The sequence below is a fragment of the Liolophura sinensis genome, chromosome 9, assembly GCF_032854445.1.
Source record: "Liolophura sinensis isolate JHLJ2023 chromosome 9, CUHK_Ljap_v2, whole genome shotgun sequence".
Taxonomy (NCBI): Eukaryota; Metazoa; Mollusca; class Polyplacophora; order Chitonida; family Chitonidae; genus Liolophura; species Liolophura sinensis.
The window spans coordinates 11,209,151-11,235,716 of NC_088303.1; the positions used below are offsets into that span (position 1 = coordinate 11,209,151).

The following is a 26,566-nucleotide window of genomic DNA, read 5'->3' on the forward strand; positions in this document are numbered from 1 at the left end:
TCACACGCTTTTCTACGTAATCCTACGGTACCGAGACAAGGCTCTTGTATAGATGGGCGCCATCAGGTGAGTGACTTTCCCCCAAATTTGGAGATAATTGTTGACAAAGGAGTATCATATATTTAATAAGTATTTTCAAATTCCTTGAGTCTAAATGGTATAAAAATTAAGCAACTGCCTGTACATGAATTAATCGAAAACATCTAAAACAAAAATGAAACATTTACTCACGTATGAACTTATGAATATTATACCGAAGGGTCCTGCATATATGCCGTGCACATATCTCACCTTAAAGCACTTGTTAAATCCTGTGTATTGTGTGACTATTTTTACCAATGCCACAAGTTATTATTGCAAAAATTAGCGTGTCAAGATTATTCCACCAAACACCTCCACTGTCATTTTTTTTGGGGCATAATTCTCGTGTATGGAAATATGGACACAGTGTTCAGTATCTCTGACGCTTTGGTTCATCATGGTGTCTAATTCCGCTTAACCTGAGGATACGGGCTGTGTCTCCATCGTGTTGATTTAGATCGCCACAATGGATATATAAACAGTTCCAATCAAAGCGCAACTGGGGTCCATGTATTATTATCGATAACTTATATACTAGCAAGGTACACGGTTTCAATACTGATTTCACTCGTTCGCCTAGAACATGCCTTGCGCCTTACGGGCATCATTGAAAACTGCTGCCTGCTTCTCTTTAATTCCGTCCTATTTTCGTATTTTATATACATTTTTAGTTCTTTGTTCTGGGAATTGCAGTTATTGACTTGGAACGTCAAACTTGGTTGTCGGCTGGTATACGAATGTCTGTTTCGACTCATGCATTCGATGGGCGAACCTCGATATCCCCCCTACTGAGAAATACAGAGGTTTTGCATTTTAAGTCATTGTCTCAAAGCAAACATTTTTATAGTAATTAAAATGTATGACCAAAATGATGTTGAGTGACCTAAGACTTGACAGAAACATACAAGTGATTATTCCTGTCGTCAGCTGTTAAACTGACATTCGTCTCCCAATCATCAACTGTTTTACGAATTCTTATACTAACAATTAGTTTTCCAGTGGACATTTGCGTAGCGATTGTTTAAGCATTTAACACCGCCGTAGCAGTGTTTGTTGTGTTAACTGATACCGCTGAACCTTGTTTTATACCAAGTATGAAACATTTTGACCGCCGAGGATTTGACGAGGTAGGTAACAATGTTCAACGGTATCGGGTTAGACAACTAAAACAAAAACGAAGGTGTTAAAGTCTATTCTACCTCCAAAAGGAAGAGAATGTGGTAAAAAAAGGATATTTAATGTTGATGATATTTCATGATTTTTCATTTTTACACGATGTTGTTGGAAAGGTCATCGCTGTTTAATGTGTATGTTTGCACACATGTGTATGTTTGGTCGTGTGTTTCTTCCGGGCATAATGTTGACGGTCGTCGTATAAGTGAAATGCTCTTGAAAACGGCGTAAAGACCAATCAAATAAATAAATAAATCATAACTCTACAGTATGTAATGCGAAAAAGACATTCCCGTGTGGCTGGAGCCGGCTACAATTTTTCGATTTTATGACCTGTACATCGCTTCAGTGCATGTTTGGAGCTTTATAAGCCGCATACTTGCCATATAACACGAACGGACGAGCAAAACATAACTGAAGAAAGTAGTAGCCTTATTAGTGTGCCAGAAGCTGTCCATCACAGCTATAGTCAGTTTCACCACTAGAGCTCCACAGTTTCTTGCTCTGGGGCAGATTTTCCACTTTACCATACCAGATCCTTTCTGTTTACAGATGTTCAAGGCAAACTTTTCTGCTCGTATGACATTGGTTTGTATAAGACGGGGAATCCCACAAACATAAGTCTTTTCTATGATGTTCAATTAATAATATATTGTGAATATCTTAATGGCCCGTGTCGAACAAACGTGAAATGTGAGATGATTCTCACAATGTTTAGAGACAACAGCAAAGGCGTGAATTTTAGGTACAAGCCAACAATTTGGAGAGAAGAAAGTAAGGATCAGTATTTCCGGCAATTATTTTAATTAAGGCGGCATGTATATGTATGCTTGGGGTTTTACGTCGTACCTAATAGTACTTTATTGTTATTGTCATTTGACGATAAAGAGCTCTTACGTGTGTGTACTTCTCACGGTAGTGCTAGTCCATGACATCATATTGCTGCCCCACTGAGGCACCATGCCGAAGACAGCATAACATAAAACCCCATCAAGTCACATTATAATAATCACCTGGCCAACCATTCCTGTTTCCTTGCTGTAACCCTTAAGTGTTGAGCGCCAAGCGAGGCCGAAGCAAATACCATTTTTTGCTATTGTCTTTGCTATGACCCCATCAGGGTTTGATCCCAGATCTCCCGACTTAAAGGCTGACGCTCTTTAATCCACGAACCGGTCAGAAGGATTGATGTGGTCCGCTTTTAGATAACGGACCGTAAGATAGAACGTACATGTAAATTACCAACGATACGGGCTCATTATGGAAGCTTTAAAACCGTTTGTGCTTTCTAATAGTGAGACTGAGGTCTAAATTATTTACCGTTTGACAGATACTTTACGTGCGAATTAATCGCACTCAGGAGGTAAGAATTTGCTGCTAAGTGAAAATGAAAGCAAAAATTGAAGTGCGGTGGTAACATTTATCACCATCACAAGCTTCAAGGGCTTCTGTTGTGTTCCTGTAATAATCTGAAGGGAAAACACCGTGTTGACTGTTAGTTCTTCACTTTATTGGGCAGTCCAGTTTGTGAGTCTTTACAAGTACATAATCAGAATATATTCCATACAATACGTTCAGAATCAAATATATAATATAGTTCAATTACAAATACATGCATCCTCGAAGTCTTTGTCAATAGATCTAATACCACAGAGGTATAATTATAGTTATCATTTTCGTGCTGGGCTACAAACTTAATAATAATAAATATTAATAAGTCTTACGCATTAAGTATGACAAAATTATACACACTTACTCCTACATCTTAATTGTTAAAAATAAGACTATATTGGTATATAAAAATACACAATTAATTCATATGTGTATACCCACTTGATACGAATATGAACATACAATAATTCTTTACTTTAACATATACTTGTAATACCTAAATGATACCACAATTTGTTCTTATGAACATGGAATCATACAATAATTCTTTACATTAATATAAATATATAATACACAATTGGTATTCACATGGACACACTCTGATAACATTTGTCCTTATATACCTGTACAATACAAAACTTCCCTCCCCCCACAGAAGTCATACATTTTAGACCAATAAAGGGCAAGCTTTTTCGATTGCAGCCGACCTAGATATTTCGAAGCTGTGTAGGTATGTGGTGTATTATTGGTGAGTGATGTAGGGATGTAAAATTGCACTGTACGTGTATTATGACATAAGCCGCTCAGCTCAGATTGGAACGTCATGACACAAATGTTTCTTTTTCCACGTCATGGCTTCTGGGTGTAAACTATCAAAGATGTAGAAACAGAAACGATGTCTATAAAGTGTGCGAAATAACACTTTCATCACTGAGGAAAATTCTGATAGTTCACCTTTATATAAATCACAAAAGCAAATCTGACAAGTAAACGAACTTAAATTCTTTTATTTGTAGACATAAGCAGTATGAAATCATATTACTCCCAGAGGCAAACGTACCGGCGGGGGTGTTGCGTGAAACACTCGATGTTGTTTAAAAGGTAATCTCTGTTTAACATGTATATTTGCACACGGCCCGCAACTAACAGTGGGATAGAAGAGTGAACCTTCTTAAGGTCTTCAAAAAACGGAGACATCGTTTCATTTAGTTATTTTAACTTAAGCTATTTTATCACCAATCAAATCAGTTCTGAAACATATTCAGATCTGAAGGAAATCTTGGATACAGCTGTTTGAGTTCTGCATGTGTTACCTTGCCCCAGACGGAACAGTCCTCTCGTTTAGAATATACAGCGACTGAGTACATACTGTAGGTAACAAGCTGCCAGGTAAATGACATACCACGATGTTTGTATCGACTCTCCTTGTCTGAGGCCGGCCTGTCTCACCAGACTCGCTCTTAGAGCTCGGTCGCCCTGAGACAAGTATAGTAGGCATTCGAGATCACACGCCTTTCTACGTGTACCCAGACAAGGCTCGTGTATAGATGGGCGCCATCAGATCTGGGGATAATTGTTGATAGAGGAGTATCAGATATTTAATAAGTATTTTCAGATTCCTTGAGTCTAAATCTCTACCAATCAGATAAAATCAAGAAACTGCCTGCATCCGAAATAATCGAAAACATCCAAAATAAAAATGAACTATTTACTCAAGTATTAACTAATGAATATTAAGTTATCCAACATTGCGGAGCCCACCAAAGACGACATGGTTTTTTTTAAATTTTGATTCATGATTGTTCCGCTTAACCCGGGTTGTGGATACCGGCTGTGTCTTCATCGTGTTGATTTAGATCGCCACAATGGATATATAAACAGTTCCAATCAAAGCGCAACTGGGGTCCATGTATTATTATCGATAACTTATATACTAGCAAGGTACACGGTTTCAATACTGATTTCACTCGTTCGCCTAGAACATGCCTTGCGCCTTTTGGGCATCATTTAAAACCGCTGGCTGCTTCCCTCTGATTCCGTCCTATTTTCATACTTTATATACATTTTTAGTTCTTTCGTAGCTTGTGTTAAACGACGTTCTGGGAATTGACCTTGCCATTATTGACTTGGAACGTCAAACTTGGTGGTCGGCTAGAACGAATGTCTGTTTCGACGAGTGGATTAGATAGGTGAACCTCGATATCTCACCTACTGAGAGATACAGAGCTTTTGCATTTTAAATCATTGTCTCAAAGCAAACATTTTTATAGTAATTAAAAATGTATAACCGAAATGATGTTGAGTCACCAAAATAAACAAGCGGTTTTTCCTGTCGTCAGCTGTTAAAATGACATTCGTCTCCCAATCATCAGCTGTTTTACGAATTCTTATGCTAATATTAGTTTTTAAGTGGACACGGGGCCTCCGTGGCTCAGTTCTTTAGCGCGCTAGCGCAGCGTAATGACCCAGGAGCCTCTCACCAATGCGGTCGATGTAAGGTCAAGTCTAGCTCATGCTAGCTTCCTCTCCGGTCGTAAGTGGGAAGGTCTGCCAGCAACCTGAGGATGGTGGTGGGTTTCCCCCGGGCACTACCCGGTTTACTCCCACCATAATGCTGGCCGCCGTCGTATAAGTGAAATATTCTTGACTACGGCGTAAAACACCAATCAAATAAATAAATACATTAAGTGGACATTTGTGTAGCGATTCTCTCTCGGGCACTCGCTGGCTCAGTCATTTGAGGTGTTGGATATCGATGTGCATCACAAATTCTTAACCTTTAAGGGCTCAAGCTTTTACTCATCGTCCGCTTGGTTTGCCTCGTAACTAGTAAAGTGGCATGGTTTCGTCCGGGCTCTGCACAGTTTCCCTAACCATATGTTTTGCAGAGGGATAATAGAACATTCATTTACTTTACTGTAGGTATATGGTAGCCTATACCTGGTTTTTTTATTACATGTACATAAGGTTTTGAAATTGGAAATTGCTCAAACATAAATGGCATAGTCCGAACTGCTTTATTTTTGTTAAGCATTTATTTTTGAGAGCTTTTCATTTATATTATAAGCATCAGGTGATGAAAACAAAGCTTTACAGAAAAAGCCAGATGTTTTTAATAAAAAGAAAAGTTTCTTCTAAACACTTTATCCCTTATCAGATCAGAGGAAAGCAAAAAAAGCAAACAAACAGATTTGACAATAAAATCCAACTCAATTCAGGCATGTATGCATGAGTCAGGCCTATCCATAGTGTAACAGTTATTACATATAGGGCAAAATTCCATCCATAAAGATTACCTATAATGTAATAATGAATCCATTATGTGTAGTAAGTGCTACCCATATAATGTCATACCCTTGACAAAGACTATCTAATGTAATAATGAATCCATTATGTGTAGTAAGTGCTACCCGTATAATGTCATACCCTTGACAAAAATAACATTTGGCATAAATTCCTGTACATTGGAATGTAAAGTAGAAACCACAAAGTACAGAAGTAGCTGAACGACTTCAGTTGAGTTTGGGATAGTTTATTTATCGTCTATTATCCAACAAACCAATGTCCAGTTAGCGAGTGGATAACGATTCAAATCCATGTAAGGTGTTGAAATGCATAATTCTTTTTCATTTATTTATTTATTTACTTATATTTATTTAGGTAAATTGGTTGATTTTATGATCAATACATCGGTATTTAAGTACATGTCTGGAGCTTTACAAGCCGCATGCTTACGTGTGTGTAAATATACTGCGTCTTCTTGTTGTAGCGTGAGTCCATGTCGTCAATGGGCTGTCCCTATTCAAGCACCATACCGAAGACAGCATAACATTAAACCCTACCTCGTCACATTATACTAACACTGGTCCAACTAGTCCTGTTTGCATGCTCTGAAGCTGACGCTCTTTAATGAACAACAACGTAAGACAGATGTCATCCGCCTTTATATAACGGACCGTCAGACAGAGGGATGTGGTCCGCGATTAGACAAGGGACCGTAAGACAGAACATATGTGTAAATTACCTAAAATACACGCACATTCCCTAAGATTTAAAACATTTATGTTTTCTAATAATTAGATTTAGGTCTAAAATATTTATCGTTGACAGAGACTTTTCGTGCGAATTAATGGCACCCACGGGGTAGGAATTTGCCGTTAAGTGAAAATGAAAGCACAGAATCCTGTGACCATATTTAGGCTATATAATGCCTTTATAACCTGGAATAACAAAAGTTAGAGACTGCTCCACTGAATTGAGGTAACAACATTTATCACTAAGGTATAGACTTCAGGGTTTGGGGTTATTAAAGCTAGCGAAACTTCTTCAGGTCTTCCAAAAACAGACACATCCTTTCATTGGATAATTTAACTTATTTAACTATTTTATCACCAGGTAAATCAGTTCTCAAACATATTCAGTTCTGAGGGAAGTCTTCCGTACAGCTGTTTGAGTTTCGCATGTGTTACGTTGCCCTAAAAGAAAACAGTCGTCTCACTTGGAATACACAGCGACTGAGTATATACTGTAGGTAAGAAGCTGCCAGGTAAATGACTTGATTGGTCTCTTATGGCCGCTCATGTACATAATTCAACACCAATATGTTAATTTTTATGCGTCTCATTTCTCAGTGTTTCTTTCACACTATGTCTCTTTCCGAATCAGGTTTCCCGTTTGAAGGTCCCTTTGGTAAAGGAGGGCGCCAGGATCCTGCAAGAGCTGACCAGGATGGTGCACGTGACGGTGGTGCAGGACTCGGAAGTGCTGGAAGAGTCAGAGGTGCTGGCGGACTCGGAGCGCTTGGAAAACTCGGAGGAGCTGGAGGGCCCGGAGGCGTTGGAGGTGCTGGAGGTGATGGAATGGGAGTAGGTGCTGGCAGAGTCGGAGGTGCCAGATCAGGTAGACCGTCTGGCCGACTTCCCTGGAAATTGCCAGCAATCTATTCCATCAACTACCACGTACTAAGAAAGAAAGGCAGCACCAAAAAAAGCTCATGTGGATCTGACCCAGATCGGAGAAGTCGTCAACTCGGCCAAGGCAGAAGGTGATTGTGTCACGGCCTCCAACTCCGCCGTCTTCTACCTTGACCACTTTGAAGAACTCAGTGTTGTCGGTCGTGAAGGAACCATCACCGGTTGTGAGAATAACGGTTTCTGTAGCTTTAGCGTGTCTCTGGTTAAACCGGGTAGATTCACGGATCTGAAAATCCCCAGAACTGTACCAATGGACAAATGGTAAATGATCTTTGTCGTATAACTTATTGCTTACTCCCGTACTTTCAAAGAATGGTAGATAATGTCTTTGCATCAGAAGTGTTGTTTGTGATTTGTATTTCCCGTCAAGTGCAAGCAAATTGTGAAAATAGTTACACACAAAATTTAAAAAAAAAGATCTACATCGCGCAATGCTATAACTTATAGCTACACTTACTTCTCATCAACTTTCAACAAACTTTTTTCGGTTAAAATGTACTCTAGAACCGTCATATAACAGTTTCTGATGTCATGTTGACTATATTAAAGTGAAATTAAAATATTCTTTTCAAGACTTAATTCGTTCTCCGTGTTTTGTTTATTGCAGGCAGATGATGATTTATTGATTATTCTGTTAGGTGCGTTACGTTTGTGATTTCACGGTAAAAGCTACAGGTATGATTGATTTATTCAATGCTTTTCAAACAGACTTATATGATGTATAACATGTCTGAAAAAGTTAAACAAACATCTACCACGCCCAACGCTATGATTCATAGCTACACTTATTTCTCATCAACTTCAACAAACTTTTGTGTGTTAAAATGTTCTCTAGAGCCGTCATGTAACAGTTTTCGATGTCATGTTGACTGTATTAATTTGAAATTAAAATATCCTTTTCAAGACTTAATTCGTTCTCCGTGTTTTGTTTACTGCATGCAGGTGATGATTTACTTATTATTCTGTTAGGTGCGTTACGTGTGTCATTTCACGGTAAAAGCTACAGGTATGATTGATTTATTTAATGTTTTTGAAACAGACTTATATGATGTATAACATGTCTGAAACTTGAAACCACATCGTTAAAGGAAACAATACTTTGTTTTAATTATTTTTCCTGGTTTTTGTTATTGTATACTAAAGACTCGTCTACCTATCCCACGACCACGCTCAATTTTATGCATGAAGTGAAACGAAATTCCTGGTGTAAACCCTTTGGCAAGTTACGGACGAACATTCCCACATGTGACATACAGATATGCACAACGTATTAGTGGTAAACAACTGGTCTTCAACGAACGTTTGACAGCGCAAACGGCAATATAAGCAAGGTCCAACGTTTATTTTCAACAAAGAATTAGAAAAATTAAACAATAATTTAAAACGGTTTGCTCTTGGAGTTTCTTTAAAGATGACAACAAATAAAGCGGCATTTTTTGGTGTGAATAATTAGAGTGAATCATGAAGATCTCCTAAAACGTCGTAAAGTTGCATCCGATATTCACATTCCAGTCTATACTCGGTAATGGTAAAATATACCAATCCTTACCAACTGATTGTAAAATATACCAGTCCTCACCCACTGATGGTAAAATATACCAGTCCTCATCCGCTAATGGTAAAGTATACCAATCCTCATCCGCTAATGGTAAAGTATACCAGTCTAAAAAGGGCATGATAACATACAGCAGTTCTCTAATGGTAAAATGTACCAGTCCTCAGTCGGTAATGGTAAAAACTAAATCAGTTGTCAAGAATTATTAAGGACATTTGTATATATACAAGTTGTCAGCAGTAAATTTCTCTGCAGAATATCACTCGTTGGCAACCTAACATCTAGTCAATAACACGGTATTAACATAACACAGTATTGTATACAATTCCTCTTAAAATATTGAGTAAAGTGATCACACAAGTAACGTCCAGTTATACACTTTCTGTTCAACATACAAGAGTCCAAATATGCATTGCAATGAATTCCTATTCATTGCATCCAAGATATATAATTGCACTTCTAATTATACATCTGGGCGATACAGTTGTGACTGTGCATCGGCAGACTTCAGCTTCAATGCCTGGAAACAACTCAAATTGGTAACCTTAATATTGTAAAATAATGATGATTGGTCCGAAGCATTTAGCGCCGAGAAACATAAATATAAGAGCTAATTAGAAAATTGTTCTTTCGGTGCTTGAAATCTTTCCCAAAAAATCTCTCTTAACTCTTACTCTCTTAACTAAGGTGTTGCAAAAGTACAGTCAGAAAAAACTACTTCTGTACAACAGCAGAAACTTTCTTAAAAACTGCAAACGTCTCATTGAAGAACTAGACAGTCAAATACATATACCGTATCGTCTTATGTCTACTTGGGATTTCTACACTCTATGTACTACAATTCCTTACACAGATTTAAATGACAGAATTCTATCAGTAATTGTATCGCCGTTTAATAAAATCGGTAACCGGTACATCACTTCGAAGGCAGCAAAGCCCTCTTCAGTTCCAATTCATCAAGGCTCACCAGCCACGTGGGATATTGTTCTTCAGCGGAATAACGTATAGCAATCATCTGTCAACAAATGGACATCTGTGAACAAAATGTCAACGATTTATTGAATACTGACCTTGATGTGTTAGAACTCAAGAGGGCCGTGTTGTCTTCGAAGTGATATAGCGGTGACCGATTTTCTTAAACGCCGATACAATTAATGATAGAATTCTGTCATTTAAATCTGTGTAAGGAATTGTAGTATGAAGAGTGGATAAATCCCGAGTAGACATATGAAGACACAGTATATGTATTTGACTGTTTAGTTCTTCAATGAGACGTTTGCAGTTTTTAAGAAAGTTTTTGCTGTTGTTATGCGCACGACTGCCGTCAGTTTCTAAATTTAGCTTGCCACTGTTTACATACGCTGAGTTCGGCGCATGCTCTCTGCCTCTGCCTTAGATTTTTTTTTTTTTTTTTGATTGGTGTTTTACGCCGTACTCAAGAATATTTCACTTATACGACGGCGACCAGCATTATGGTGGGAGGAAACCGGGCAGAGCCCGGGGGAAACCCACGACCATCCTCAGGTTGCTGGCAGACCTTCCCACTTACGGCCGGAGAGGAAGCCAGCTGGACTTGAACTCACAGCGACCGCATTGGTGAGAGGCTCCTGGGTCATTACGCTGTGCTAGCGCGCTAACCGACTGAGCCACGGAGGCCCCGCCCTGTTCCAGAATGCGCTCAGTTCGGTGCCTGTTTGTTTACATCAAGTATTCAGGAATTTTCTTATTCTAGACAATTCCACCAGGCTATATAAGACCTATGAAAGCAGGTCAAAAGGGGAGGAGAAAGGAGAATTATTGAGAGTTTGGATACTTTTGCTGTGTATTACTTTAGTAGGCCTTTTGTGCTGAATTTTGGTGTCTTTATAGCCTTTGGCTTTGTTATATCCTATCTCCACCGAGCACTTGTTCAGTCTGAACTTGTATGTTTAATTTGTGCTCTTGTATACACAGTGCTTATTAGTACACGGACCCTGTCCGTTGAATTTTGTGTATATTTCGTCATACACTCAGTTATACTGTGGATTTTCCCTCTTGTGAATTTGCCTCTGAGCATTTATGCCTGTGTGGTATATCTTGTGGAATATATGCGTCTTGATACCGTAAGTACTTTAGTATTTATATAGATACTGCTATCCTTTCTTGTTAAACTTAAGTACTTTAGTATTTGTATAAGTCTTATTATCTGTTCTTGTTAAAGCTAACAAATTGTTGTAAAATAAATTGTTTTGGTTACTTTTTTGTGCGGCTAAACTGTCGTGTATTTCGATCAAGCCATCTCTTTATAATACAGACAGTTTGGGTCGTAACACTGTTGTACAGAACTAGTTTTTTTCTGACTGTACTTTTGCAATACCTTCGTTAAGAGAGTAACTACAAGTTGGGTGGTACAGCTTCCAGATTCCGCCGTAAATCGAGCTTGGTCTTGGGATTTACTTTTGTAGAATTGTGGCATATGTGCGGATGTATCCCTCTGGTTGAAAAAGGGCTGATGTTTTCTCCAGAGTATGGTTTGTTATACAATACGTTGATGTTGTGGCGATTGTTGTATTGATATTAAGCTCCTCTACAAGAACCTGATGGGAATAGTTCTTACAGTAAATATAACAATAAGAGGAGATTTGTGCACAAGGAGAATAATCTGAAAGTCATCAGTATAAAGGTTATCAAGTACGTTTCGCGGGGTAAAGCCCTTCAGAACTTGTTTGACTGTCCTGTGAGCATTAGTATTCGTATGAAGGATTGGATACACAACCTTTTTCTTTACAACCTTGAACCAAATGTCAGTGTCTGAAGGTTCTACCTTCTCCCCTTTAAACCAATTTTTTTGTTAAGACAATTTTCTAATTAGCTCTTATATTTATGTTTCTCGGCTCTGAATATTTCCTACCTATCATCATTATTTTGTTACCAGGGATTGAAACTAAAGTCTGACGATGCACAGTCACAACTGTATCGCCCAGATGTATTCTTAGACGCGCAATTATATCTCTTGGATGCAATGTGTTCGGTGTATTAGTAAGAATTATGTTTATATGGACTCTCGTATGTTGAAACAGAAAGTGTAGAACTGGACGTTACTTTTGTGATCACTTTACTCAATATTTTAAGAGGAAGTTCATAGAATACTGTGCGTGGAGCGTGTATGCAATATGGTTGTTTTAGGCAAACCTACAGGATAGTTCACAGTTATGTTGCTGTGAATCGACTTTCTTAACTTCCTCCCAACTTTCCTGAACAGCTGTGTTGTGTTAATATCGTGTTATTGACTAGATGTTAGGTTGCCAACGGGTCACATCCTGCAGAGAAATATACTGCTGACAACTTGTATATATACAAATGTCCATTATAATTCTTGACAACTGATTTAGTTTTCACCATTACCCACTGAGGACTGGTACATTTTACCATTAGAGGGTGAGAGCTTGTATATGTTACCATTAACTGGCGGAAACTGCTGTATATTACCATCAACGGATAAAAACTGGTATATTTTACCATTGGCCTATGTAGACTGGTATTATTTACCATTAGCCGATGAGACCTGGAATATTTTACCATTAGCGGATGAGGACTGGAATATTTTACCATCAGCGGATGAGGACTGGAATATTTTACCATCATCGGATGAAGATTGGTATATTTTACCATTAGTGGGTGAGGACTGGTATATTTTACAATCAGTGGGATTGGTATATTTTACCATTACCGGGTGTAGACTGGAATACGAATATCGGATGCAACTTTAGAACGTTTTAGGAGATCTTCATGATTCACTCTAATTATTCACACCAAAAAAAGCCGCTTTATTTGTTTTCATTCATAAAGAAACACCACCAGGAAACCTTTTTAAATTATTGTTTACTCTTTTTTATTCCTTTGGCGTTGGATGTTCCTTGTATTGCCGTTTTGCGCAGTCAAAAGTTCATTGAAGACCAGTTCTTTAGCACCAATACGTTGTGCATATCTGTATGTCACATGTGGGAATGCTCGTCAGTAAATTGCCAAAGGGTTTACACCAGTTTCACTTCATGCATAAAATTGAGCGCAGTCGTAGAATAGGTAGACGAGTCTTTAGTAAACAATAACAAAAACCAGGAAAAATAATTAAAACAAAGTATTGTTTCCTTTAACGATGTGGTTTCTAGTTTCAGACATGCTATACATCATATAAGTCTGTTTCAAAAACATTAAATAAATCAATCATACCTGTAGCTTTTACCGTGAAATGACACACGTAACGCACCTAACAGAATAATAAGTAAATCATCACCTGCATGCAGTAAACAAAACACGGAGAACGAATTAAGTCTTGAAAAGGATATTTTAATTTCAAATTAATACAGTCAACATGACATCGAAAACTGTTACATGACGGCTCTAGAGAACATTTTAACACACAAAAGTTTGTTGAAGTTGATGAGAAATAAGTGTAGCTATGAATCATAGCGTTGGGCGTGGTAGATGTTTGTTTAACTTTTGTGTGTAACAACTTTACAATTTTCTTGCACTTGACGGGAAATACAAATTACAAACAACACTTTCGATGCATAGACATTATCTCTTTGAAACTGCGGGAGTGATCAACAAGTTATACGACAAAGATCATTTACCATTTGTCCATTGGTACAGCTCTGGGGATTTTCAGATCCGTGAATCTACCCGGTTTAACCAGAGACACGCTAAAGCTACAGAAACCGTTATTCTCACAGCCAATGATGGTTCCTTCACGACCGTTAACACTGAGCTGGTCAAACTGGTCAAGGTAGAGGACGGCGGAGTTGGAGGCCGTGACACAATCACCTTCTGCCTTGGCCGAGTTGACGACTTCTCCGTTCTGGGTCAGATCCACATGGGCCTCCTTGGTGCTGCCTTTCTTGCTTTGTACGTGGTAGTTGATGGAATAGATTCCTGGCACAGGAGCAGTGAAGACACCATATTCTGTGTTGTACCCGCCATTGATGTTTGTGATGATGTTGTCAAAGCCAACAGGTGCGGGTTTATAGAAGTACTGGTCAGTGGTTCTGACCACAGATGTGGCCACGGCGTCCTGAGGGTTGATGTATACTTCCGGCTGAGGCAGTTTCCGGGGAAGTCGGTCAGAAGGTCTACCTTGTCCGGCACCTCCAACTGCGCCAGCACCTACTCCCATTCCATTACCTCCAGCACCTCCAATGCCTCCGGACCCACCAGCACTTCCAATGCCTCCGGGCACTCCAGCTCCTCCGAATCTTCCAAGGCCTCCGAGTCCGCCAGCACCTCTGACTCTTCCAGCACTTCCGAGTCCTGCACCACCGTCACGTGCACCATCCTGGTCAACTCTTGCAGGACCCTGGCGCCCTCCTCTACCAAAGGGACCTTCAAATGGGAAACCTGATTCGGAAGCAGACATAGTGAGAAACAAACACTGGGAAATGAGACGCATAAAAATTAACATATTGATGCTGAATTATGTACATGAGCGGCCATAAGAGACCAATCAAGTCATTTACCTGGCAGCTTCTTACCTGAAGTATGTACTCAGTCGACGTGCATTCCTAACGAGAGGACTGTTCCCTCTGGGGCAAGGTAACACATGCAGAACTCAAATAGCTGTACGTAAGATTTCCCTCAGAACTGAATAGAATATCTTTTAGAACTGATTTGCTTGGTGATAAAATAGTTAAATAAGTTAAAATATCCTAATAAAACAATGGGTCTGTTTTTGGAAGACCTGAAGAAGGTTCGCTTGCCTAACTTTAATTACCTCAAATCCTGAAGTCTATACCTTGGTGATAAATGTTATCATCTCACTAAAGTGGAGCAGTTATAACAAACTGCGGCTATTTCAGGTCATAAAGTATTATATAGCCTAAACATGGTCTTGGGTTTCTGTTGTATATTTCTATTATTTCATTTTCATTTAGCAGCAAATTCTTACCCCTTGGGTGCGATTAATGCCCACGTAAAGTATCTGTCAAACGGTAAATATTTTAGACTTAAATCTAATTATTACATAACATAAATGTTTTAAACTGAGGGAACGTGCATGTAACTTAGGTAATTTACATAAATGGTCTATCTTACGGCCTGTTATCTAAAGGCGGACCACATCCATAAGTCTGACCGCTTCGTTGATTAAAGAGCTTCAGTTTGAGAGCATGCAAACAGGACTGGTTGGAGCAGTGTTTAGTATATGTGACTTGGTAGGGTTTGATGTTATGCTGTCTTCCACATAGTGCTTCAGTGGGGGCAGCACATTGACACCGTGGACTCACACTACCACCAGAAGACGCCGTATATGTACACACACGTAATGACTCTTCATCGTCAAATGACAATAACAATAAAGTATTGCTAGGTACGACGTAAAACCCAAGCATACATATACATACCGTTCTTTTAACCAGCTATTCAGTTATTATCTTTGTAATGAAATAATTATCATTGTATAACATTCTCCACGCCATGATATGCCAGACAGTTGAACCTTACCTGAGCCGCGTGGACCATGCTTGTAGTAATATGGAGACCAGCCACCGAATGCAGGAATGGCGAACATACAGACGGCCACCGTGACAAGAGTCAGAGACGTCATCTTTGTAGGTTGATCTGAGGACTCACAAGTAATTATTCTCCAAAAAGTCTTCTGTAAAACTGTCCCAGAAGCGTTGTGTTGTCTCCGGTACACCTGATCACTTATATACACGCTGAGTAGGGTGGGGACCACATAAGTTACCTTGAGGAATGTTTTATTTGCAATATACGCTTTGATGTTATTGAAAAGAGATAAGAAAAGAAGCAAGGTTTACTGTTATCTAATATGCAGTTTTAAATCAATGATTACGTTATGGGATCGTGCTTATTTTTAACTTGAGGCTTAAATGATACTATACTGATTATACCTAAAAACAGGAGATTACACGTCTTCTGGTTTCATCATTATACCGATTGTTTGCTTTTTGATGATCTTTATAAATAATAATTTCGGGACGTATGAGATGATTTCTTTGTTTAACCTTCGTACTTCCATATGAGAATTAATAATACTTTCTTATTTGATGAATGTTTGTCCCTGTCAGTGTAATTAACATGTATGCTGCTCTTAGCGCATATTACGACAATATCAGATGAATTAGTGTTGAGTTTTCAAAAAGGTTGACTATATCTACACTGATACTGAGCCTAGTCATCGACTCTGTGATGTTTCATGATGTAATCTGTGTTATAACTGTGGGTTGTAAGCCAAAAGAAATAAAACGACTGAGGAAGCATACTGTGTGATACGACAATGACGGGTAAGTGTTGACGAAAAGAAAACATCGACCTTACAAACTGTTTATAAAATCAGACAGCTCGAGATCTCAAAAGTTTTTTTAAGCAAAGGTAAAAAGAAATATGCTGTGATTTTATAGATTGTGGTAAGAAATCGTTGTTGGAAAATACAACAAGGTTTCCCTGTAATAGATGTTGAGCAATGTGGAGATCAATGTCAGCATCTGTAAAGTATAATGATGTATAATATCTGAATTAAGCAGCTCATCAACTGAACTGCTGTATTATATTGTATCAGTCAATGTTCAGTACAAAAACACTAGCTCCCTTTTGGATACTTTTCAATAATCAGAACTAAATTTTCAAATTAAATTAAATGAGACGAACGTTAACTTTATGAAATTAGGTAATACCATATATAAACAGTGTACATTTATTCCGATGAGTACCAACTGTGCTCTCCTTTTGGTGGTCTCATAATTCATTCAGTAGTGTAGGAAAAACAACTTAAGGGAGAGAAGCGTAAAAAAGGATAAGGGAAACCTGATGTGGTGTTAATCTATAAAAGTGGGTGATACCATATATAAACAGTGTACATTTATTCCGATGAGTACCAGTTGTGCTCTCCTTTTGGTGGTCTCATAATTCATTCGGTAGTGTAGGAAAAACAACTTAAGGGAGAGAAGCGTAAAAAAGGATAAGGGAAACCTGATGTGGTGTTAACTTTATGTGCGTTCCTCTCATTTAATTTAATTTTTGAAAATTTAGTCCTTAATTGTTAAAAAGTAGCAAGACGGGAGCTCGTTTTTTTCATACTAAACATTGACTGACAGAATGTAATATAGCAGTTCAGGTGATGAGTCAGACATTATAGATCACTATACTTTACAGATGCTGACATTGATCTCCATTACATCTATTACAAGAAAACCTTGTTTGTATTTTCCGACACCAATTTCTTACCACAATTTATATACGGAGGGAATTTTTCTTTCTACCTTTTGTTAACAAACCTTTGAGATCATGAACTGTCTGATTTTATAAAGAGTGTGTAAGGTCATATATTACTTAAGGCTCGTAATTGTAAGGGGTTCAGTAATAACAATGAAGTCAATGCATTACCAAGTAAATGTAAAAGGGTTTCACTATGGTCCCGGCATGTTGGTCGAAAGCTGGTGAAACCTTTTACATTTGCGTGGTGATGCCTTGAATTTGTTATTATTAGTTAATAAGGTTATTTTAATTTCATCAGCACTTCTTTCAAAGGTCCGTCTTTGTCGTATCACACAGTAAACTTCCTCTGTCGGTTTATTTGTTTTGGCTCACCACCCACAATTATGACACAGATTACACCCTAAAACGGTTCATACTCGATGGCTTGGCCCTAACATCAGTGACAGAAGACTTGTTAGGTTCAGATGTAGTCAACCGTTTTGAAAACCCAACACCAAATCATCTGATTTCATGGTAATAGGCGCTAAGAGCAGCATGTATCCTAATTACACTGACAGGGACACACACTCAACAAATAAGAAATTATTATTAAATCTCATATGGAAATACGAAGGCTGCACAAAGAAATCATCTCATACGTCAAGAAATTCTTCTTTTTGAAGAGAATCAAAAAGCAAACACTCCATATAAGAATGAAAACAGAAGACGTGTAATCTCCTGTTTTCAGGTATAATCAATATAGTAGCATACGGCTAAAATGAAAAAATAAGATTGATACAATAATGTAACCATTATTTAAAAACTGCATATTATATAACACTAAACCTTGTTTCTTTTCTCATTTCTTTTCATTAATAACGAAGCCCATATTGCAAATAAAACATTCCTCAAGGTAACTTATGTGGTTCTCACCTTACTCAGCGTGTATATAAGAGACCAGGTGTACCGGAGACAACACAGCGCTTGGGGAGCAGCTTTACACAAGACTTTTCGGAGACAGAACTACTTGGGAGACCTCAGATCAGCCTACAAACATGACGTCTCTGACTCTTGTCACGGTGGCCGTCTGTATGTTCGTCATTCCTGCATTCGGTGGTTGGTCTCCACCTTACTACAACCATGGTCCAGGTAAGGTTTACCTGTCAGGCATATCATGCCGTGGAGAATGTTATACAATGATTATTATTTCATTACAAAGACAATAACTAAAAAGTTGTTTAAAAGGGGGTATGTTTATATATGCTTTGGGTTTTACGTCGTATTTAGCAATACTTTATTGCTATTATCATTTGACGATAAACAGCCATTACGTGTGCATATATATACTGCGTCTTCTTGTAGTAGTGTGAGTCCATAGTGTCAATGTGCTGCCCCCACTGAAGCACCATGCGGAAGACAGCATAACATCAAACCCCACCAAGTCACATTATATTTATCACCAAGCGAACCAGTCTTGCTTGCATGCCCTGAGATCGACGCTCTTTAATCAACGAAAGCGGTCAGACGGATGGATCTGGTCCACCTTTAGATAACGGACCGTAAGATAGAACGTATATGTAAATTATCTAAGATACAGATTCATTCCTTAAGCTTTAAAACATTTTGTGCTTTGTAAAAATTAGACTCAGGTTTCAGCTATTTACTGTTTAACAGATACTTTACGTGGGAATTAATTTGCTGCCATGTTAAAATGAAAGCACAGAAATATACAACAGAAACCCTTGACCATGTTTAGGCTATATAATACCTTTTTAACTTGGAATAACCACACTTTGTTATAACTCCTCCATTGAAGTGAGGTGATAACATTTGTCACCATGGTATAGCCCCAGGATTTTGAATAGTTAGTGTTAGTCTAGCGAACCTTCTTCAGGTCTTCAAAATACGGACACATCGTTTCATTTAGTTATTTTAACTTAAGCTATTTCATCACTAATCAAATCAGTTCTGAAACATACTCAGATTTGAAGGAAATCTTCAATACAGCTATTTGAGCTCTGCATGTGTTACCTTGCCCCAGAGGGAACAGTCCTCTCGTTTAGAATATACAGCGACTGAGTACATACTGTAGGTAACAAGCTGCCAGGTAAATGACTTGGTGGTCTCTTATAGCCGCTCATGTGCATAATTCAGCATCAATATGTTAATTTTTATGCGTCTCATTTCTCAGTGTTTGTTTCTCACTATGTCTGCTTACCAATCAGGTTACCCGTTTGAAGGTCCCTTTGGTAGAGGAGGGCGCCAGGGTCCTGCAAGAGCTAATCAGGATGGTGCACGTGACGGTGGTGCAGGACTCGGAAGTGCTGGAAGAGTCAGAGGTGCTGGCGGACTCGGAGGCCTTGGAAGATTCGGAGGAGCTGGAGGGCCCGGAGGCATTGGAAGTGCTGGTGGGTCCGGAGGCATTGTAGATGCTGGAGGTGATGGAATGGGAGTAGGTGCTGCCGGAGTCGGAGGTGCCCAACCAGGTAGACCTTCTGACCGACTTCCCCTGCCTCAGCCGGAAGTATACGTCAACCCTCAGGACGCCGTGGCCACATCTGTGGTCAGAACCACTGACCAGTACTTCTATAAACCCGCACCTGTTGGCTTTGACAACATCATCACAAACATCAATGGCGGGTACAACACAGAATATGGCGTCTTCACTGCTCCTGTGCCAGGAATCTATTCCATCAACTACCACGTACAAAGCAAGAAAGGCAGCACCAAGGAGGCCCATGTGGATCTGACCCAGAACGGAGAAGTCGTCAACTCGGCCAAGGCAGAAGGTGATTGTGTCACGGCCTCCAACTCCGCCGTCCTCTACCTTGACCAGTTTGACCAGCTCAGTGTTAACGGTCGTGAAGGAACCATCATTGGCTGTGAGAATAACGGTTTCTGTAGCTTTAGCGTGTCTCTTGTTAAACCGGGTAGATTCACGGATCTAAAAGTCTCCCGAGCAACACCGGCACCTTACGGAAGACGCTGAACCATATTTCTTGTTTGACTTCCCAGAAAGACAGTCCTAAAGCACATAAATCCTTCACGTCCAAATTCATTTTCATGAAATTAAACAAATTTAATCCGTTGTTTAACACAGTCCATTGGCAGTTTACAAAGTCATGCTGATCATATTTAATCATATTAAAACACCTCTTTTATACAGCACCCCATTGGTAAATGTTCTTTGTCGTATAACTTATTGGCTACTCCCGTACTTTCAAAGAGTGGTAGATAATGTCTATGCATCGAAAGTGTTGTTTGTAATTCCCGTAAATCCCGTAAAGTGCATGCAAATTGTGAAAGTAGCTAGACATAAAAGTTAACAAGGTCATCTTACCACGCCCAACGCTTTGATTCATAACTACACTTATGAACCGACATATAGCAGTTTTTCGCTGCCATGTTGATTATGTTAAACTGGGAATAAACTACGTGTTTCAAGAACCAATTCATTGTCCTTGTTTTGTTTACTGCATGCAGGTGATGATTTATTGATGATGATTTATTTAGTAGGCACGTTTTTACGTTTAGCATGTTACGGAAAAAGCTACAGGTATGATTGATTTATTCAATGTTTTTGAAACACAGCTATATATGATGTAGAGCAAGTCTGAAACTTGAAACCACATCTTTCAAAGAAACAACACTTTGTTTAATTGTTTTTCCTGGTTTCTCATTGTTTACGAAAGAATGTTTTACCTGTCTTACGAACGTGCTCAGTTTTATGGATAAAGTGAGACGAAGTTCTCTGGTGTAAACCTTTGGTAAGCCACGGACGAACATTCCCACTTGTGACGTATAGATAGGGTATATAATTTGAGAACCAATAAGAAAATTGTGCTTTTGTAGCTTGAAAACTTTGGGAAAAAGTGGTCTGAACGGGAGAGGGTAGAACCCTCAGACACTTACAACTGGTTTACAATTGTAAAGAATACAGTTGTGTATGCATTCCTCTTACCAATACCAGTGGTCATGGGACAGTCAAACAAGTTCTGAAGGAGCTTACTGTGCGAAAGGTATTGGATGACTTTCATACAAATAACGTTATTCTTCTTGTGCCCAAACATATCAGCCCTTTCTCAAACAGAGGAGTATATCTGTGCGTATGCCACAACTGTACAAAAATTCCAAAAATGCATCAATCCCCAACACAACTGCAGAACCGTTCTTAAAACCTGCACACTTCTCACTGAAGAACTAGACGCTCAAATACATATATCGTATCAACCTATGTCTACTTGGAATTTTTCCACTCTCTATAATATTATTCCTTACACGGATTTAATTGAAACAATTTTATCACTAATTGTATTGGTGTTTAATAAAACCGGTCACCGCTGCGTCACTTGAAAGGCAACAAAGCTTTCTCCAGTTCAACTATATACAAGGGTCACCATTCATAAGGGTAATTCGTTGTTCAGAAAGTTCAATGAATTTCTCATTAAGAACACTTATGTGAAATTAGGTGATATATATCAACGGTGTATATTTATTCCGATGAGTACCAATTGTGCTCTCCTTTTGGGTGATTTCGTACATCTAATATGGTCCTTTATTTGTACAAAGACCAAATTTATTCTGTTAAGTGTACATTCCAATACCAATCACCAGGTGTTAAGTATACATTCCAATACCAATCACCAGCTGTTAAGTATACATTCCAATACCAATCATCAGTTGTTAAGTATACATTCCGATACCACTCAACAGCTGTTAAATGGGCATTCAGTCAATAGTTGTGGACATTGTTGTGCTAATCCACAGTCGCTAGGAGAGCATTCGCATACCAGCTGTAAGCTCGGTCACCAAATGGACATCTGTGAAGAAAATGTCAACGATTTATGCACATTCGTATATGCGTGTAATCAGACGTTAACAATACATTCGCACACAAACCACCACTGATCGTTTGGGAAGACATACGTGTTTCAATTTCCAACCGTTAAAATGGACATCTTAAGTCATAAAAAACTCCAAGGATAAATTCAAAATAACATACAGGTGTCAAATGAATGGAATACGGCGATGAGTGTGGACGATGAGCATCAACGCTCATTGTTCCTTCTTTAGGTAGTGAACAACAACACATTTAAACAAAAAGCTCAGATATTACATTTTATACGCAACACCATGAAAAACTGTATTTAAAATATATTGAATACAATGTAGTTATTTGTTTGGATTTTGAAGTGGGTTTTCCGGACCATAATGTGTGTCACCGTGGAAGTTTCTCTGAACGAACTGAATATTGCTGAGGAAATATCGCCAGGGATAGATGTAAAAGTGCAGTATTCCAAATTACTGCGGATTACAAGCATGCAGTATGGTTCTTGGAGCCCACTTACGCCAGTTAATCTTAAACTGCTTGAGTATAAACTACAAATCAGATGTCTTTCACAGAAGATTTTCTCATGCGGTTTGTGTTGAAAGCGTCGTACTCAAAAATAAATCTGTTAACTTGAACGGAAAATCTGTTGTATTGTGTTATTATAACATAATACAACATAATATCCTGTTAATCTAATACAACCTTTATGTTGAAATAATATAATATATGTGTCATATTTAACAGAATGATCTGGCGGAATTGTCTAGAATAAGAAAATTCCTGAACACTTGATGTAAACAAACAGGCACCGAACTGAACGTATTCTGGAACATTCTAAGGTAGAGGCAGACAGCAGGCCCTAAACTTAGCACATGTAAACAGTGGCAAGCTAAATTTAGAAGCTGACTGCAGTTGTGCAAAGAACACAATCACACAGATTACTTTCTCAGTCGTTTTCTTTCTATTGGCTTACAACCCACAATTATGGCACACATTACATCATAAAACAGCGCAGAGTCGATGACTGGGCCCCAACATCAGTGACAGAAGACAGTTTAGGTGTAGATGTTGTCAACCTTTTTGAAAACTGAACACCAAATCAACTGATTTTCGTGCTAAAAGACGCAGCATGCACATTACATCACCTGGAATGGCTACAGTTTGTTATTACTGCTCCATTGAAGTGAGGTGATAACATTTATCACCATGGTATAGCCTCCAGGGCTTTGGGTAGTTAGTGTTAGGCTAGCAAACCTTCTTCAGCTCTTCCAAAAACGGACACATCGTTTCATTAGGTTATTTTAACTTAAACTATGTTATCACGAAGCAAATCAGTTCTTAAAACATATTCTGATCTGGAGAAAATCTTGGATACAGCTGTTTGAGTTCTGTTCCCAGAGGGAACAGTCGTCTCGTTCGGAATGCACATCGACTTCAGGTAATAAGCTGCCAGGTAAATGACTTGATTAGTCTTTGATGGCCGCTCATATACATAATTCGCACCAATATGTTCATTTTTATGCGTCTCATTCCTCAGTGCTTCTTTCATACTATGTCTGTTTCCCAATCTGGTTTCCCGTTTGTAGGTCCCTTTGGTAGAGGAGGGCGCCAGGTTCCTGCAAGAGCTGACCAGGAAGGTGCACGTGATAGTGGTGCAGGACTCGGAGGTGCTGGTGGACTCGGAAGGCTTGGAAGACTCGGAGGAGATGGAGTGTTTTGTTTATTGCATGCAGGTGATGATCAACTTTCAACAAACTTTCTTGTGTTAAAATGTTCTCTAGAGCCACCATGTAACAGTTTTCGATGTCATGTTGATTACATTAACCTGGAAAATAAACCTTTTTCAAGATTAAACTCGTTCTCCGTGTTTTGTTCACTGCACACAAGTGACATTAGTAGACACGTCGCGTTTGGCATTTTACGGTAAAAGTTACAGATTTGATTGTTTTATTCAATGTTTTTGAAATAGAGCTATATATGATGTATAGCATGTCTGAAACTTGAAACCACATCTCTCAAAGGAACAACAATTTGTTTAATTATTTATCCTTGTTTATTATTGTTTACAAAAGAATATTTTACCTATCTTACGATCGTGCTCAGTTTTATGGATAGAGTGAGGCGGCGTTCCTGATGTACCACCGACATTTGGCAAGCCGCGGACGAACATTTCCACTTGTGACGTACAGATATGATAGATAATATGACAAATTGTCCTTGCGGAGGTTGAAATCTTTGCAAAAAAAATTGGTCTAAACGGGAGAAGGTAGAACCCTCAGACAATTACAACTGGCTTACATTTGTAAAGAATACGGTTATGTATGCAATCCTCATGCCAATACCAATGCTCATGGGACAGCCAAACATGTTCTGAAGGATCTCACTGTGCGAAAGGTATTTGATGAGCTTCAAAGAAAATACGTTATTTTTCTTGCACAAAGATATCGGTCCTTTCTCAAACAGAGGAGTATATCCAGACATATGCCACAACTGTACAAAGATTCCAAAAATGCATAAATCCCCAGACAAAGCTCGATCTATGGCGAGGTCTGGAAGCTGTACCACCCCACTTGTAGTTATTCACCACAACTTACACCAAAGTTACTCTCTTAACGAAGTAAGAGTTCTATTAATTCTCATTAATAACATCTATGTGCAATTAGGTGATATCATACCAACAGTGTATATTTATTTCGATGGGTACCAATTGTGCTCTCCTTTCGGGAGATCTCGTACATCTGACATACATAATCATCAAGATTTTAATCTAATATGGTCCTATATTTGCACAAAGACCAAATTCATTCTACTAAGTGTACATTCCAATACTAATCCCCAGCTTTTAAGTATACATTTCAATACCACTCAACAGCTGTTAAGTATACATTCCGATACCACTCAACAGCTGTTAAATAGGCACTCGTACATCAGTCATCAGCTGTGGACATTGTTATGCTAATCCACAGTCGCTAGGAGAGCATTCGCATACTAGCTGTAAACTGGTAACTGGGCATAACGTGTACATGTACAACAATCATCGGTCAACAAATGGACATCTGTGAAGAAAATGTCGACGATTTATGCACATTCGTATTTGCGTGTAATCAGTCGTTAAAAATACATTTGCACACAAATCACCACTGATCTTTTGGGGAGACATACGTGTTTCAATCTCCAACTCTTAAAATGGACATCTTAAGTCATAAAAAAAACCCCAAGATACATTCAAAATAACATACAGGTGTTTAAGAAACTGAATGGATTACAGGTATGATAGCCGTATCAGGCCGATGAGCATCAATGCTCATTGTAGTGAACATTACCATTTTGCTTAAACAACACTTTAGGTAGTGAACATTACAATGTAGCTTAAACAACAGTGCTGACTGGGAGAGTGTAATCGTAAACCTATTACTGAGCCTTACCTTTGAGATTTTGACACTGTATTCTTTTCTTCGGTTGACACACTATTTTGTCGCTGGACGCCACACTCAATACGCTCAAGAAATATACTTAACTGTTGAACTGAAAAAAAAGAGTAGATATTACATTTTATAAGCAACATTAGAAAACTTATCAAAAACTGTATTTAAAATTTACTGAATTAAATGTAGTTAAATGTTTGGATTTTAAAGTGGGTTTTCCGGACCATATTGACGATGTGTGTCACCGTTGAAGTTTCTCTGAAGAAACTGAATTTTGCTGAGGAGATACCGCTAGTTAGGGATACTTGTAAAAGTGCAGTATTACAAATTAATATTCCATGCAGTGCGGTTCTTGGAGCTCACTTATGCCAGGTAATCTTCAACCGGATAAGTATAAACAACAAATCAGATCTCTTTCACATAAGATTTTCTCATGCAGTTTGTGTTGAAAGCGCCAGTACATTGGCAAAAGACGTTTTTGGGGCGTGTATTTGTAAAACGGGTTATACAGCATCTTCTGGTACACTCCAAGAATTAATCTGTTAAATTAACTGAAATTCTGTTGTCTCTGTGATGCTACAATGTATTCTATTATTATAACAAAATAATGTGTCAACATAATATGCTGTTAATCAAATTGAACATTTATGTTGAATTAATATAATATGTGTGTTATATTTAGCAGAATAATATGTTGAAATACCAGAAGACATTCTAGCATCACTCAGACAGCAGACTTTCTGTCAAAATTAACAGATTAGTTTTTTGTGTATATCTACACCAAACAGTAATACATTTAAAAGGCCATTATTCTGATAGGGCCTTTGTGACTGAGGTGCTTAACGTGCCAGCGCTGTGCAATGACCCCGAAGCCTCTCACCAGTGCTGTGGCTGTGAGTTCAAGTCCAGCTCATGCTGGCTTCCTCTCCGGCTGTACGTATACTTCGGA

The 26,566-nt window shown here is 38.6% G+C and overlaps 2 protein-coding genes across 2 annotated transcripts; one reads left to right on the top strand and one right to left on the bottom strand.

Moving 5' to 3' along the window:
- Positions 1–13,783: 13,783 nt before the first annotated feature.
- On the bottom strand, positions 13,784–15,751 carry LOC135475591 (complement C1q-like protein 4). The gene is made up of 2 exons (XM_064755517.1): positions 15,649–15,751; positions 13,784–14,547 (listed from the first exon to the last, which is right to left on the bottom strand). Exons 1-2 carry the CDS (start codon positions 15,749–15,751, stop codon positions 13,784–13,786), a joined length of 867 nt encoding a protein of 288 aa, XP_064611587.1.
- Positions 15,752–18,416: 2,665 nt separating this feature from the next.
- Positions 18,417–20,350, top strand: LOC135475592 (complement C1q-like protein 4). The gene is made up of 2 exons (XM_064755518.1): positions 18,417–18,510; positions 19,587–20,350. Exons 1-2 carry the CDS (start codon positions 18,417–18,419, stop codon positions 20,348–20,350), a joined length of 858 nt encoding a protein of 285 aa, XP_064611588.1.
- Positions 20,351–26,566: the final 6,216 nt, after the last annotated feature.

Coding starts and splice junctions, on each gene's coding strand:
- LOC135475591 (XM_064755517.1), bottom strand. CDS start 15,751: ATGACGTCTCTGACTCTTGTCACGGTGGCCGTCTGTATGTTCGCCATT. Junction 14,548..15,648: donor GCATGGTCCACGCGGCTCAG/GTAAGGTTCAAC, acceptor CTTCCGAATCAG/GTTTCCCATTTGAAGGTCCC.
- LOC135475592 (XM_064755518.1), top strand. CDS start 18,417: ATGACGTCTCTGACTCTTGTCACGGTGGCCGTCTGTATGTTCGTCATT. Junction 18,511..19,586: donor TTACTACAACCATGGTCCAG/GTAAGGTTTACC, acceptor CTTACCAATCAG/GTTACCCGTTTGAAGGTCCC.